Source organism: Manacus vitellinus, unplaced genomic scaffold (genome assembly GCF_001715985.3).
Source record: "Manacus vitellinus isolate BGI_N305 unplaced genomic scaffold, ASM171598v3 scaffold_26_pilon, whole genome shotgun sequence".
In the NCBI taxonomy this organism is placed as follows: domain Eukaryota; kingdom Metazoa; phylum Chordata; class Aves; order Passeriformes; family Pipridae; genus Manacus; species Manacus vitellinus.
In genome coordinates this window covers 9504585-9520655 of record NW_021939960.1, presented here as the reverse complement: position 1 = coordinate 9520655, position 16071 = coordinate 9504585, and the positions used below count along the sequence as shown (strand labels likewise).

The window sequence follows — 16071 nt, the reverse complement described above, 5'->3', positions numbered from 1 at the left end:
GAAGCATTTGGACAATGCTCTCAGGCACATGGTGTGACTCTTGTGGTGTCCTGCGCAGGGCCAGGAGTTGGACTCTGATCCTGATGGATCCCTTCCAACTCAACATATTCCAAGCGGCTGCTCAGGGTTTCCCGCTGCACTCTGACCACTTCTGGAGCCATTTGTTGTCTTGGGATGGTCAGGGCCAGTCCCCTGGGACAGGGTGAGCCGGGGGGTGCAGCTGTCTCTCCAGACCTGCATTTCCCTACCAGGTGCAGGGCAGGTGTAGGTGCTACCTGGAGCTTTAGCTTGAGGTGTGCTACCTTCATTGCTCATTACAAAGAAGTGTTAGTACAGGGAGAGGCCACACAACGTATCTTTGTGAAGGAGCCACTGGCACATGAGAGCAAATAATGAGAATCTTCTGCAATACCTCAGTAAGTTGTTTCTGCAAGTAACATTTTCTCTTTAACATTGGTATCAAGCCATGCATTTATGTTATTTCAGCAGCTTTCTCAGGTTGGAGCCTGATAGAGAAGTTCATCATATGTGGCACACAGAACTGTAGCTGAGACCAAGGAGTGAAGCTCCTACTCAGAGCACAGAACTGTAACTACTTCTGCAGTTCTTTGGCTGTATGTTATGTTGGCTCCCACAGAACAGCATCTGGTCTAAGATCTCTGGCAAGGTTTGCAATGCCTTCCATAAAATGCCCCATGGTTTCTTGAAAAATGCTTTCTCCACGTCTGCAGCAGTATTACCTTTCAGCATAGCCTGCCCCTGGATCAGCAAAACTGTTTCCTGTGGTAGGAAATTTATGTACAAGGGATTATAGACTGTAACAAATGCTGCACCCAGAGTTAAGAGTGTGTGCTAAGGATTGTTGCTTCTTCAGGCTTCTTGCAGTGGCCCTCAGACTTACCAGTTACCATGTTCTGATACATTCAGAAAAGACTTTATGCAAATCTGTGATGGCTTTCAGTCACAGGGAGGGCAAGAGTTATTTCTGGCTTTCTAACAGTGCTTGTTCAATGAGTGCAGTGCTGAGCCCAACGTAAATCACAGGGAGCAAAACAGAAACATAAAGAGCTGAGAATATCTGAGCTATGTTGGTACTGAAGAGTTAACATGAAGAAAACTTTTTTCCCCCCCTGGTTCTGCTCTGATCTCTGTGTTTTTGGTCAAGTAGCAGGGTTTTGTGGTGGGTTTTTTTAGGTAGTGGATGACAGTTAACATCAGGATTTTTTCATTGATTCTTTAGCTCTGTCAACTTCCTTGGATATTGGGCTGAGTAACTGGAGCTTCCTGTATGTCACTGTCTCCCTGTGAGTAGAAACATCACGTTGCCTGGGTTTGAAAAGTGCTTTGTCAGGCTCTGTTTCTTGAATAGGTGTTTGACTCAGTGGGGTCAGCACACAGGGTCTGTGATAGCTTATTGGTAGCAATGTAGAAGTGGGTGATTGATTTCTAATAGTATTTTGATGGGAAAGACTACACTGGAGGGGACTGACAGTGTATTTTGGTTCTTACAGCTACACGATGACCAAATCCTCTGCTATTCTCTTCATCCTGCTTTTTTCACTGCTCTTCAAGCTGGAGGAAATGGTAAGGGTGCCACACAATGCTTTAGGGAGGGAGAAGGTCAGGCCCAGGGAAATAGGCAGTACATGCACAGGAAACATGTAAGTAGAGGGAGAATGCAGTTCTGTGGATGAATCTGAAAAGCAAGAGGTTGTGTGTCTCTGTTGTGTTTGATCTCACGCAGAGAGTGACGTTGCTCCTGGTGGTTCTGCTCATTGCTGGGGGACTCTTCATGTTCACCTACAAGTCCACCCAGTTCAACGCACAGGGGTTCATCCTGGTGCTCTGTGCCTCTTTCCTTGGGGGCATCCGCTGGACTCTCACACAGATACTTATGCAGAAGGCTGAGCTGGGTACGTAGGGTGTTAGGAAAGGGGGTGGTGGTGCTGGTAATGGGGAGGGGAATAAGGAGGTGGTAGCCCTCGCTGCAGAAACAAAGCATCTCCTGTAAGGGAAGGTGTTTGAAACCTGGGGCAGGGGTTATCTGTCGATGGGTGATGAAGGTGGCTTGGTATCTGCAGCAGCACAGGTGTGGGCATCACAAACAAGGTGTGTGTCTAGGAATGGTGCTAATAAAGGCTCTGGGAGCTATTTTATTCCCTGGCTTGTTGCTACCTGGTCTGTTATTGATTCTCCTCTTTCAGGGCTCCAGAATCCCATTGATATCATGTTTCACCTGCAGCCGCTCATGTTCCTGGGGCTCTTCCCACTCTTTGCGGTGTTTGAGGGTGCGTGAGTTAATTAGAGAAAGCAGGGATAGCTTTATAGAGTGGTTGGGGAGACTGCTTAGCAGTTTGGTGTTTTGAGATGATTCATTTAGATAAGTCAACAGCTGTGAACTTTACAAAGCAGTTAGAGATCTGGAATTACCTTATGCTGGCAAATCATTAAAGAGTGCGTAGGAATAGTAGCCTGCCACACTTGTGGAAATAAGGGCTGTGAAGAACTGGCTCCACATCCTCCTGATACTGGAATGTGAGCAGCCCACCCCCATCCATCTTGTTGAAAGGAATTCTGGGAGTTGGGGAAGGTATTCTGCTACTCACTGTCTTGTTCCTAGGCCTGCCTTTGTCCATATCAGAGAAGCTCTTCCGTTTCCATGAAGCAGGAATGCTGTTCTCTCTGGTAGGGAAGCTGTTCTTGGGTGGAATTCTTGCCTTTGGTCTAGGCTTTTCTGAGTTCCTCTTGGTTTCCAGAACATCTAGCCTCACCCTTTCCATTGCTGGCATTTTTAAGGTAAGGCATGGTTCCTGTGCTAATACTAGAAGGCAAGTACTGAGTCATCCCTATTGGGCCTTATGTGATGGGAACTTCCTTTAGATCCTTAGAAATGATTGTTATTTTTGTTCTCCTCGCACAGGAGCTTGATGCTTTGCCTTTCAGTCTCTACAGTGAAGTCCCTGACAGCAAAGGGAGACTAGTGGCTGTTCTATAAAAAATACCATTAGTGACCAAAGTCTCTTGTGATGTGGGATAGACTAAAACACGTGGGCCTCATGAGCAGTGGATGGTGCGGAAGGGAGGAGGGGTGAGACGGGCAAGCTCTTGCATCAGACCTGTATGTGAACAAACCATTGGTTTGAGCTATCTCTGTAATCTAGTTTGGCACATCCTCCCCTCCTGCTGGGAGTCCAGCACACATACTTTGAGCTGAACTCTGACATGTGAAATCTGTCTGGTCCAGAAGTTGGAAGATTCCTCTGTAACCAAGCCATGCAGTCAGATGACTTAAAATCCCACATCCCAGTTTGACAGGTTGTTTGTTCCCAAGAACTGTTTTTAGAACTCCGTGCGCATGAAAGAATGTGCTGATGGAAATTTAGCAGCCTGGCATCTTGATCTGGGCTGCAGCTGTAAAACATCTCGTGCATATCTCCTCAGGTCCTGCCCTGCCACTTGTCATGTTTTTTTGTTTCCACAGGAAATCTGCATTTTATTCCTCGCCACACATTTGCTGGGAGACCGCCTCAGTCTCTTGAACTGGCTGGGCTTTGCTGTCTGCCTGTCGGGAATCTCCCTTCATGTCGTTCTCAAAGCCGTGAATTCCAAAGGTCATTGTTTTAAATCACTTTGTGTTTCTTTGTGGGCTTTCTCGTAGCTTCACTTGGAGCTGTGTCTGGTTCCAGCTCCTTTGCCAGCGCCAGGTTTGGTGTGTGCTCCAAGTTTGTCACTAAACAGGCTGTCTGCACACAGGTGACAAAACACTGGAGCCACACAAAGAGGCCAACTCTGACCCTGACCTGGAGCTGCTGCTGCACCACACTGAACATGGGGACAAGGAGGAAGAGGATGTTGAAACCCCACAACAATGACTGAACATGAAGCACAAAGTCTCTTGCTCTGTTCTTACCAAACCTACCTGATATCTATCTAGGAGGAAAGTCCAAAAGTCTCTGTGACCACCCAAAGGAGAGCCAGGGCCTAGTGAGAGAATTCTGCTGCTCTGCTACAGTGTGAATCTGTAAATGCTGCACAAGAAACAGGCAAAATTCCTTTCACAGGAACTTTGAAGACAAGCCCTGGTTCAGTGGACGTGGAACAGCCCATGAGACACAGAAATGCTCCAGCAAGTCTGTTAGGGGATCCTGAAGGCTGAATACTGTAGACCATGGGCTGTAGAATGAGTGTGGACATACCTGGACTGCAGGCTGAGTGGTTCAGGGATGATTTTACTGTTTTAGGCTTTGGCTTCAAAAGAGAAGGTAGATATACCTTCCCCCCCCTTTTTTTTTTTTTTAAATGTTTCTACAAAGTAGGAACTTCCATCCTGGTGGGAGCAGATGACTGTATAAATCCTTAGGGTTGTCCCAGTGAGAAGGACCCTTTGTGCCTGGTGACCTCCATGTTCTGTGTGCATAGTAAGGAGAGAATTAAATGCTGGTATTTGGGACCAATTGAACCTGCCAAGTGATGTTGGTTGGAGGCAGGATGGGGATGCAGGAGTACCTGTGGTGCTACAGGCCAAGGGGAGAGAGAGCTGTGTCACAGGAGGCCTAACCTGAGCAATAAGCTTATCAGAAAGTATGTGGGGTTTTGAGAGGGGGATTTTTTGTTTTATAAATAAACTGTTTTTCTGATTCCCTTTTGTCTGTGCACTGTGTACCTACGCTTCATGAAGCAGAGGTCATTTGTCTTCTGAACTCCTTTCCTTTTAGAGCTTCACTGACCTTGCTGCTGCATGCCAAATTGTTTCTGAGGCCTGGCAAACAAAACACTTGCCCATGAATAGGATCATTGATCTCTAGAACGAAAACTTCCTGCAGCCTCTCATATTTATGCCAGCCAAGTGAGCATACTGACTTGTCTGCCTTCATGTATCCTGGGAAGACTTTTAATATTATGGCTTTTGTAAGAATCTTCCTTCTTTGCCACGCTGGATTGGATCAGTTAATGCTGCAGCCTTGTCCAGGAAAGAGGGGTAGTGCAGGATTTGAGATGGCTCTTTTTCCTTTCTGCTAAGCCTCAGGTGACGTTGGGCAGGTGGCTGGTTTTTTGCATGGCGGAATTTTCGCCTCTTTGAAAGTTTTGTTCAGTGCTAACTTTTGTACTTTTTGGAGTGGAAATAACTTAAGAGAGCTCCCCCAAGGGATAACAGTGTGATCTTTCTCCTGACAGGAGCTGGGTGTTAAAGGGAACTCCTCGTACTCTGTTTGAGACCTGAACCATTTTAACTAGGCTGTCCCTCTGTAATCTTGCTTCATAGTTTTCAGATATGAACTCTTGATGACTTTAATCAAGAGCATGTCCTGCAAAAAAAAAAAAAAATGGTTCTGAAGAAGAAAAGTTTTGTTATTAGTGATCATCTTTGATGATGTTCTGGTAACTGACTCCAGAGCAGACAGCAGGTGGTGCAGCTTCCTCATGTAAAGCTACTGAACCAGCACTTCCATGCCAGGTTGGCACACCAAGGTATTCTGTGCATCAAGTGGAATGCCTGGAGCTGAGAATGGCTTGGTGTGTCTCTAGCTGGATTTTCCAGTAGCTGGGACTTGTGATGCTTCCAGCAGGATTCACCCTGTTTATCCCACCAAAAGGTGTGAGCCCCAAGCATGAAATACTCTACTTGGTGTGGGGCAGTGGTGCTTTCTGCACGTGATCTGTGTTCAGCCATATCACAGCTGCTTTTTGCAGTTCCCCTTCTACTCTCCTAGAACTGAACCCCAGGCATCCTTCTAGTGTAGAAGGATGGGGTAGAATCTCAGGCTGGGATTTCAGGTCCCTATAAATGCCACAGTAAAGGCAACTTTGTTCCTAAGCCAGAGTTTGCACCAGGTACGGTGCTTGAAGATGAAATCTGACTGTGCTTGTGAACTGTAGAGCCCTGTAGTCTCTTTGCTTCCAATCTCGTTTCCTTTTTAAGACAGAGGTGATGCCCTAGAACTGCAGCTCTGTCCTGCAGCTCTTGGAGCAAATCTTGATTGCCTGCAGTGAGGTGCACCTGACCTTGCAGGCTCAACTAGTGCAAGCAGCAGGTTTAGTGTAGATCAGTGAGCAACATAAAAAGGCTGTGGCAGGGGTCCACGTGGGAACTGGCAGGAAGGGGTAAAAGCTTTGAGATTCTTTGGGAAAATGGCAGTGTTCCTCTCTAGGCAACTCCAGTGGGCATGGTGTGGGGCTCCTTTCTGTCCATATGTTGCCTGGCTCCTCTCCCAGAACCCTCAAGGGCTGATGAGGTGGGTCCTATGTGAGAGGTCACTATCTTCCTGCTGGGGTCAGTTCTTGGAAAAGGTAAGGGAGGCCTCATCCTCACACTTGCTGTAGTCCTGCCTCCAAGCTGAGTCACCCTACACCTGGATGTGGTCTTGCTTGGCAGCAGTGCTGGGTGACTTCTAGAGAACATGGCAGAGTTGTTGGTAAGCTTGGGAGGGGTTGGGTGGGACTGTGCTGGTGCAGGGCAGTGCAGCAATGTTAGAGAAGCAGCACAGCTCATCTGCTGGATACTGTCCATCTTGCTTGAGTGGGCACTAATGTTTAATGAAAGGAAGAAGGAACCCCTGTCCACCCTCTTTTGTCTAAAGAAAAACATCTACTGTGCATTGAAAATGCCAAAAATGGAAAAACAGGCAAAGATGAAGGACTTGGAGGAGAAGGCAGGAGTGCTGCAGAAATCACACAAAGAAAATGAGAAGGCACAGTCTTGTAGTTGATAGTGTTGAAGTGCAGACTGTAGGCATGAAGAGGTAGGGTTGGAATCTGCTGAGGAGACAGGACAGAAGTACAGGGGATGGTAGTGGGAGCTGGGAGTACCAGTAGATTCTGTTTGCCCCTGGAAATAGCCCTGGGTGGCTTTGCAGCTCCTTGGCCAGAGGTAGTCAAGGCTTCTTGGTGTTGCTGAAGCTGTGTGGGGCTTGGATTGATGCAGTGGGCTTGGGACTGGAAACACTGGGGAAACCTAATTGTGTGTGCAGGCACAGGGCCATGTCTCCTGCCCTTAAAAGATCTCTTTGTGCCACACTGTGGTCTCTGTGGCCATCTGAGAGGGGTGGTGAAGCTCACGGGTCATGCAGACCATTTTCTGGCAAGCCCTGAGTCAGGAGCCACTTTAGGGGGTGGGAGAAGTCATTTTCTGTACAGACAATCATTGTGTGCCACAGTTTTTGGTTCTGCCCCCCCCTTTCATCAAGGGAGGTGTGTGAAGGCTGAATGTTCTGGGCTGTTCTGGAGCACTACAGTGCTGGGGAGGGCACACACGTGTGTTTGTGCTGCCCAGACCTTCCCTTTCTGTGCCAGCCCACACACTGACACACAGCCATACCCAGGGAGTGCGGGGCTGCCACTGAATATTGATGGTGTTTGAACTCATTAACCAGCGGAAGCAAAGCTGAACGAGTCTCAGAGGTGCTGCTCTCCTTCCACAAACTCTGTTCCTGCCTGTAAGACCAGGTGTTTACATGTGTGATGATTCTGCCTCTATACCCACTCTCCTGGGAGGCCTCGTTATTTGAAGAACAGATGCTTGGCTTCCTGCTAAAATTTCAATACCATAAACATCCTGAGGGCAAGGAGAAAGTGTCCCTGCAGACCCCTCTGCACTCCTCTGGTTCTCTGCCCAGCAAACAAGGTATGTAACATCAGCAAGTTACTGTGGGAAGCCAGGCTATTTCCAAAACACACAGGAGTAGCCAGGCAGAGCAGCAACACGGGGCCTGGTGCCCAGCAGTAGGGCTGCCTCAAGATGTGCTTCATTTCTTGTGTCAGCTGAACATCTCAGTAGTTTGTATTATGAGGTTTCTGGTTGGTGCCTTGTGAGGTGGGGAAGGGGGAGCTCGGGTGCAGATGGGTAGAAGGCTGGTTACCACCAGCCTGGGGCTGTAAAGGGGCTCACATTCATCTGCAGTCTTTGCAGTGGCAAATAACTGCCCCTGACTCCATACCCCTGCATCTGCACTGAGGCTCTTCTTTTTTTCATCATTGTGGTATGCAGATTTTCATGTTCATAGCCTTGCATCTATGCAGGTTTTTTCTAGGAATTGCACCTACTGTTGTCTTCTCCTCATCACTGTGACACTTCCATCAGCCACCTTCCACACTGCCACATGACCCCTAGAAAGGCAATGAAAGGAGAGGGGTTTGAGCAGAGGAGAGGGGAAAAGGCAGCTGGCCAAGAAACAGCAGAAAACAAGAAAAGTGAATGGTTGGAGATCTCCATCACAGAATGACTGAGGTTGGAAGGGACCTCTGAGGTCATCTTGTCCAAGCCCCTGCTCAAGCAGGGCCACCCAGAGCTGCTGCCCAGGAACGTGTCCAGATGGCTTTGAATTTCTCCAAGGATGGAGACTGTACAACCTCTCTGGGCACCCTGTGCCAGGACTCAGTCACCTCATGGGGAAAAGGTGGTTCCTGGTGTTCAGAGGGAACCTCCTGTGTTTCAGTTTGTGCCTATTGCCCCTGGTCCTGTCCCTGGGCACCACTGAAAAGAGCCTGGTTTCATCTTCTTTCCACCCTCCTGTCAGGTATTTATATACATTGACAAGTCTTCTCTTCTTCAGGCTGAACAGTCCCAGCTCTGTCAGCCTTTCCCTGTGTGTGAGGTGCTCCCAGGCCCTTCATAATCTTTGTGGCCCTTTGCTGGTCCCTCTCTCCAGCATGTCCATGTCTCTTGTAGTGGTGATCCCAGCTCTGGGCACAGCACTCCAGCTGTGCCCTCACCAGTGCTGAATACAGGAAAGGATCATCTCCCTTGACCTGCTGGCAATTCTTTACCTCATGCACCTCAGGAAATCACTCCCTTCTTTGTGGCAAGGGCAGGTCGTTTGCTCACCTGAAGATGCAGGTATGCAGCTAGAGGGCAAGAACTTGCCCAGTCGAACACTGCAAGAGGGTTTGCTGGAGCAGAGAGCTGTCCTGCAAGACCCACACTAGCATAAGTAGCCCTTCCATCTCATTTTGTCCTCTCCAGCCTTGCAGAGCTGGGTAATTGCTTTATCTATCAGAGCTCTTTGCATTAACAGGCGGTAATTGGCACCTGTGTTAAAGAGCCTGGTTTCAATTACTGCTGAATGCAGCTCAAACTCCAGAGCTGGGAGATTACATGGGGGAGGAGCCGTAGTGCTCACGTTTACTCTCTGTCTTTCCACCAGGTGCTCCTCTTTCCCCAGGGATGAAGCATATTTTTTTTTTTTTGCATTTCTTTCTTGTGCCTTGAATCTGCAAAGCAGCCAGCAAGGGCTGCCCGGAAAGCGTGGGGCTGTGGCTCTCGGGAGCTCAGCGCGGGCGTGGCTGGCACACTGCTCCTCTCCCTTCTTCCCCATGTCGATGTTTCTTATAGAAGCCTTTACTGCAAATCCAAACCGAACGGTGGGGCAGCAAGGTGCGGGAGGGAATTGGTCTTTGTAGATAGCGGTGTTCCCCCACCCGCAATCCTGGGAGCTTTCCCGGTCTCTCCCCTCGGCTGTATGTCTCTCTTTTTGGCTTCCACTGCATCAGCTCTTCCCCAGTATGCTGGGCCCAGCCCCCTCCTGCTGCCATTCATCATTTCTGATCCAGTAAATTACAGCACCGTAAAAGTGCACAGGGAATTGTCTTCTGTGTTTTAGAGTCACGAGCCCTTAAATTTCCATTTGTTTAGTGGGTGATGAATAGACAGTTGTGGTTGGTGCTGGAACCATGCAGAGTGGTGGGAGAGCTCTGGCTACAGGGTGACTAGTGCTCCCTCCTGCAAGCTCAGCACCGGGGGCCTCATCGGTTTGTGAGGAAGCAGCTCTCTGGGGCTCCCCTTTCCAACACAACTCACTGATTCAGGTCATAAGAGCCGTCAAAGATGGGGTTGGGAAAGGCTAAGTCAGAATGTTAAGTCTCTGCTCTGTAGGTGTTTCTGTGCCAGTCAGTCCCTCTCCAGCCAATGCACTCTGCTGCATCTGTGCTGCTCCTGCCTCTCTCCTCCCTGGTGAGCTGGAGGCTGCACATGCACCACAATGCCTAAACTGTGGGGATGGGGGCACGTGGGGGGTGTGGCCATCCCTGCATGGTTTGCTTCCTTCTTTCTGTAGGTGTCTGTGTTCTTGCAAATGTAGTTTTAAGTCAGTCTTGCAGCACTTTGGACCTGTCTAATGGTTTTGACACTGGATGTAAACGTAGCTGCGTGACTTGTGCCACAGTTGAGTCTAAGTCCTGCCTTGAGCAATAATAAATTCCTGATCTAAGCTGCTCTGCCTGCACTGCCGATGCATGACAGTTTTTCCCCTCTTCCCCATCTATTCAGACTGCAGGCCACTGGGAAGAGCCTGGGAGAGGCCTCCAGCTCTGTTCTGCTGCTCTGGGTTACAGCACAGGAGTCATTCCACTGCCCTGTACATCCACCACTTGCCTGAGTGGCAGGAGAAGACACAGAAGGAGTTAAACAGTGCTGGAAAAATTGGCATTTAATCCATTGCTGTCCCTTCTAGCAAACCTAGATGGGAAAATGCCTCCCTGTTGGAAATAGCGCCTCTCAAAAATGGAAATGCAGGATGGCTGGGGATTAGGGTGCCTATCGCTGGAAATAGTTTTCTTATCGTCTCTCTGAGCTGAATTGGTGGGACAGCCTCTGAAAATTGAATTGCCTTCTCTGTTTTGGTCTTTGCCATTGCATCCCTCCTGTGCTCTAGCTTTGCACCCACCTTCCCAGGCTCTGGCCTCCCTTGTCCCCATCCTCAGCAGAGCAGACCCCTCTGAGAGGGTCTGTGTCTGTGGAGAGGGACTGTCCCAGCTGGACGGTGGACAAAGATTCATCCTTTGGACTCTCAAGCCCAGAAGGATTTGGTCCCTTTTCCTAAGCCTTTCCTCTGACCTTGCAAGGACAGTGGTGGCCTGGCAGAGCCTGGTTTAGGACAAGCATGAGTGAAGGTGTGAAATGATCAGAAGAGGTTGGCAGTACTGGAAACGAACATTGGTGATGAGGAGCTGGGACCAGGGTAGGTGGGAGGCAGAGGAGGAGATGAGGGGAGCTAGAATAGATCAAGGAGAGACCTTGAACACGTCAGAGCAGGAACAAGAGTGATTGTGAGATGATGGGCAGCCTGAACCCTGGGTCTTTGCTGTGCCAGGTAGAGGCATCTCTCCCACCAGCACTCAGGCTCCATCCTGGGATGGCCAAGGGGGCTCTTTCGGTTCGTCCTCGCAGTTTCTGTGGCTCAAAACATGGCACACCACAAGCACCAGCCAGTCTGCACCCAGCTGTGTCCCCACAGAACCTGGGGGATTCACTGCTCCCCAGGCCCAGAGCAGGTGAGGCTGAAGGCAGATCAAACATTTTCTCAAGGTGCAAACTGCAGGGCACAGCCCAAGTGTGGGTGTGCCAGTGATGGGTGTCCAGGCACAGTGCAGGGACTTCTTTAAATGTCTTTTTTCCAGCATTCAGCTGGGGATAATTCTCTTTTACTGAGCTGTATTTTACCATAGGTTGCCAGTGCCTGATTTAATCCTTGTCTCTGTCACAGTATTTTTTTTTTTTGGAGGAATTTCCCATCTCTTGTTCAAGTGTGAGCCATAAGCACAAGAGGTGCTGAGTGTCCACCTGCTGATGGCTTTTCATTGCACCAACCTGCAGTCACGGTGCTGCTCCTACACATAGTTGCTGCTCTTGGTTCTTCACCTGCCAAAACACATTGAGTTTGAAAGTAAAAATTATTTAGGACTAATTGGAGAGTTTTTGCTGCTCTTACAGAGCTACCACCTTTGGTTAATGGAATCTGAAGCAGAACTCACTTTCAGAATAGCCCCTGTACAGTGAGCTGGAACACATCGAGTAATTGCTGGCTGTCAGGGCAAAACATTAGCCAAGGGCCTGGTTCCTCTTGGAAGAGCAGGCTGTGCTCGGGCTGCAAGGGCTTGCTGTCTGCCCCGAGAAAGAGAAGTCCTCCCTTCTTACTAGGGTGCTATTCTTGCCCTCTGATGAAGGACTGACATGAATTGCTGACAAATAATGGGAAAAACGTTACCTTTAATCACAAGAGTGCTTCCTTATGTGCTGGGGGGCAGCTGTGGCCAGGTCTACCCACATCAGAGGGGGGGAGCCTTTATCTCTGCAGAAAGGAAACTATGGCCAAAGGCTTTATGCTGTTTGAGGGCTCTGCTAAAGAGCTCATTCCTGCAGTTAGGATGTAGGTTTGCTCATTGATCCCCAACAGCATCCACACCTGTGTGGGAGGACACACCAGTGTGTTACGTGTGACACAGGCTCAGCCTGCAGTGGTGGCCTGGAAAGCAGGGACACGGATGGGGGCAGACCAATGGCAGTCACAGAGCAATCCTTTATGCAATTTTGGAAAGTTTTATTGTTGCCAGCCCTGCCTGCACTGGAATGGACTGTCCAGGGAAGTGGTGGAGTCACCATCCCTGGAAGTGTCCAAGAAATGACTCAGTGGGGCGCTTAGTGCTTGTGGTTTAGTTGATGTGGTAGTGTTTGGTCAAAGGACTCGATGATCTTGGAGGTTTTTTCCAACCTTAATGATTCTATGACTCTACACTTCTGCACAGCCTCAGTCCTGCCCCATGGCCCCGTGCCTGGGGAATGGACCCATAGAGTTTTCCCAGGAGTATTTTGCAAGGGGGTTGTTTCCCCAGCTCTTGGTCCTGGTCCACCTGCACTTAGTGGAGGCCAGCACAGAGCTACCCCTGTGTCATCTGTCAATGCAAAGGGTCACCAGCTGTGCCTGGCCTGGATGTGCAGGGTGCCCTATGGGGCCATCACGGCCCCCTGGCTGTGGTCATGTGTTTTAACAGTTTGTCCAAAGCAACTTATTATTTCATTTTGGGTTAAAACTGATAAATCAAGGTGACTTTGGGGAGAGAAATAATTCCTTTTGCAGGATTTGCATAATCCTGGCTGGTGATATGATAATGGTGTTTGTTAAAGACAGAACACAATGAATTAATACTGTTAAGTTGCTGCTGCAAAATGCAGAGCAGGTAATTTACTGTGGGTGCAAAGAAGAGTGTGAGTACAGCAGGCTTGGCAGTGCAAGCAGCAGGCCTGGAAGACTCATTGCCACAGGTCCAGACCCTGGCACAGTCAGCAGCAGGTACACCCTGCATTCTGCTTGGCCCTGGCTAAAGGTTGTGCTCAGCTTGTCCAGGGAAGGATTGCCTGTTTCAGTCCCTTTTCCCACTGTCTCTGTGGGGCCAGGAGTTGCTTTGTCCCTTGGATCATTCTGGAGAGCCAGCCATGGAGGGCCACTCCCTGCTGGAGGAGGGACAGGAGCTGAGGGTGACGTGTGTGTGCTGGGTCTGAAGGGACCTCTGGGTACAGAGATGCCCTGGTAAGGAGGTGGGCCCTGGCACTGGTGTTCATGCCACCTTGGCCACCCCCAGGAGCCAGGAGACTCTGGAGGCTGTTCAGCCCCAAAGAGTTTTCCTCCCACAGTGAAGATGAAGGCCCTGGGGTGGGTTCACCAGCCTGGAGACTGCTCTGCTTCAGCCTCAGCCCTCGGCTCCCACCTTGCTCAGCCGGGCTCAGCTGAGGGAATGGTGCTGCAGGACAAGCAGGGAGGAAGGGCTGGTGTGAGGCAGAGGTGGAGGGAGGTGCTCGGGAAAGGTGCACGGGTGCCTCGCTCATTCCCGGGGCTGGTGCTGCACTTCCAAAGCCATCCTTCCTGCCAGACCCCACTGGAATCCTAATGCACTGTTTATCTCTGCAGCTCCACGGCTCTGTGAGAGGGAGATGCTGCGAGGGAGCCAGAGCAGGATTTCGAGCTAATTGGATTCTATGTCTCCGTGGCTTCCCGTGTAGGCAGGCGACTGGGATTAGTGCAGTGTTTCTGAGGGATGGAGGAGAGCAAGGATGACCTGCATAGGGATTTCCTCCTGCATAGCCCTTGCTGACAGCTTCTGGAAAGGACTGTTGTGGAGAGGCTGTTGAGGTAGAAGGGCCCAAAGCAGCGTGTCCCCACTCTGTCCATATCGATTCTGCTCTTCCTAAACCTTTAAACCAAGTACAATCCCCTTCCCAGGGAAGGAAACCACTCAAACACCTCCTGAGCCTGAGCCAGGGGACTGGTCTCTCTTGCTGACTCCGTGTGGGGGGAACCAGAAAGAGAAATCAAACAACTGGTGGCTCCTGCATGTAGCCAGCCAGCTGCCTGGCTTTGCTCCCCTTTCCCTCCCCAGGCCTGGCTGCTGGCTGGGAGCAGCGCCCATTTGCACCTTCTCCCTTCCCCCCCGTTGCTCGCTTTGTCTCGGAGCCTGTCAGGGCAGGATTCACCTCATTAACAGAGATTTATTCCTGTATAAACATTTCATTCCTTTAATTGCCAGGCACTCGTGCTGCAGGCAGCGGTGGTGGCGGCTCCGCGGGTGCGGGTGCTGGGACACCGTGCCAGGTGTGTGTGTGGGGGGGGTGCCAGCACACGTGGCACACGTGGCTGAGTGACACACCACGGTGCCCACATGTAGGAGCATGTGCAGGACCAGTCTGGGTACGTGTGTGTGGCCCCAAGCTCTGTGCTGGCAGATACCAGCAGGTCTGTGGGGTCGTAGAATCCCAGAATGGCTTGGGTTAGAAGGGACCTTCAAACTCATCTTGTTCCAGCCCCCCTGCCATGGGCAGGGACACTTTCCACTAGACCAGATTCCTTTAAGCCCCATCCAACCTGGCCTTGGACACTTTCATCTTGTTGAGAGGTGGCACTTCTGGCCTTTGGTACCGGGCTGTCAATTGAATATTCTGAGAGTAGTAAAAAACTTGGGACCATATTAACTCATGATTACTTTGCTGCTCCCTCGTGTGACTCTTTCTGTGCCATCTGAAATTCTAGGGTGATGAAAAGGTGCCTCAGCTGCTGGCAGAGCCACAGGCATGGAACAGCAACAGCCAGGGCCAGCCTCCTGCCTGGAATATCTACATGGAATCCAAACTGAGCTGCTATTCTCCTGCTTGCCAAGAAGATGGAGGTTTGTGCCCACCTCTCTGTTAGACCTGGCAGTCTAACCCTGCCTCTGAGACCCTTCCATGTGTTCTGAGCAGGGTACACCTGCAAGTCTACCAGACACACAGCACATTGATTTGCCAGGCTGAAAGCAAAGGCTTTGCTCTGCTCGCTGTGAGACAGCCTTGCTGCCGCCAAGCCTGGAAGAACATGTTTGGGTCATTCCATCAATGTAAAGGTTAAACGTTTAGCTGCAGCTATTGAAAACAAAGCAAAAGCAGCAACACCACCACCAGCAAAAGAATTGGATGCCTTTTGAGTGTCTAGATTTAAGACCTGCATCTAAGAACCTACCAGATACAGTGCACTGAGGTCCTCACTGTGCCCTGCCCTGTGTCAAGGGTTCTGCCTCTCTGCACTTTGCCACCTGTGGGCAGCTCTGCAGTGGCTCAGCCCCACTTCACCCCAGTTGACAGCTTTCCCAAATGGATTTTTGGACTCTAATTTTTGCCTGGGAATTTTGAAGAAGCGCCTGATTTGCTCTCTCTGCTGATTAAGAGAGCTTCATGTTATAGCCTTGCTTTCAGCCACTCAACCTCTGTGAGTATGCCAGTGACCTACTCTAAGAGTTATTTGAATATAGGTCTTTTGTTGAGTAAATATGGACCTGGAAGAGCAGGTTTTTTCCTACCCTGCACATCTCCTGTTTCAGTAAATCAGTAGATGGCTCATATATTTAACTCATATTGTTTTGCAAAAAAAGCACATCCAAAGTTTCTATTTTAGCATCATAGAGCAGGTTGTCTTATGGACAGCATGGCTTGCAGCTTTCACAGTTCCACAGTTTGTCTTATTAAAAGACAAACTAAAACCTCATCATGATGCAATATGCCTAAAAGTCCCATAATGCCTGAATTCCTTCTTCCTGTCACATCTGTGGGCATGTCACAGCAGCTGTCCTGCTGCCAGGCCATTGTCTCTGGAGTCTGGGCTCACCTTTTGCAGTCATGTGCCTGGAAGACCTGCAGAGTCCAAGGCAAACAGCAGGAGGCAGAGGTCCTGCTCCGTGTGTATTCCTGCCTGTGCTCTGTCTCTGTGTGCCTGTTCTTGTCACCCTGTCTCCCCAGGGTTGTTGCTCTTCCAGGCTGGTGCTGGCAGGGTCAGCCTG

The 16071-nt window shown here is 49.9% G+C and overlaps 2 protein-coding genes across 3 annotated transcripts in view; both read left to right on the top strand.

Annotated features, from left to right (window-relative positions):
* ELMO2 (engulfment and cell motility 2) overlaps positions 1-814 on the top strand; it is a 20446-nt gene extending 19632 nt beyond the window's left edge. Inside the window, exon 23 of the mRNA XM_029960423.1 lies at positions 790-814. Coding sequence (XP_029816283.1) covers positions 790-814 — 25 coding nt within the window. The remainder of the gene's footprint in view (positions 1-789) is intronic.
* SLC35C2 (solute carrier family 35 member C2) lies at positions 38-4639 on the top strand. 2 transcript variants are annotated; one of them, XM_018074022.1, is made up of 7 exons: positions 38-1304; positions 1512-1584; positions 1745-1913; positions 2205-2288; positions 2621-2685; positions 3482-3611; positions 3754-4639. In XM_018074022.1, exons 2-7 carry the CDS (start codon positions 1519-1521, stop codon positions 3870-3872), a joined length of 633 nt encoding a protein of 210 aa, XP_017929511.1. In that variant the 5' UTR covers positions 38-1304; positions 1512-1518; the 3' UTR covers positions 3873-4639. The 2 variants fall into 2 exon arrangements, with proteins under 2 accessions (XP_017929511.1, XP_008918249.2); XM_008920001.2 differs by having other exon boundaries at positions 2621-2796.
* The last annotated feature ends 11432 nt before the right edge of the window (positions 4640-16071 follow it).

Excerpts from the sequence above, each read along its gene's own strand:
- SLC35C2 (XM_008920001.2), top strand. The coding sequence starts at position 1,519 with ATGACCAAATCCTCTGCTATTCTCTTCATCCTGCTTTTTTCACTGCTC. Across the intron at positions 2,289-2,620 it reads ACTCTTTGCGGTGTTTGAGG|GCCTGCCTTTGTCCATATCA; the intron begins GTGCGTGAGTTA and ends TCTTGTTCCTAG. Across the intron at positions 2,797-3,481 it reads CCATTGCTGGCATTTTTAAG|GAAATCTGCATTTTATTCCT; the intron begins GTAAGGCATGGT and ends TTGTTTCCACAG.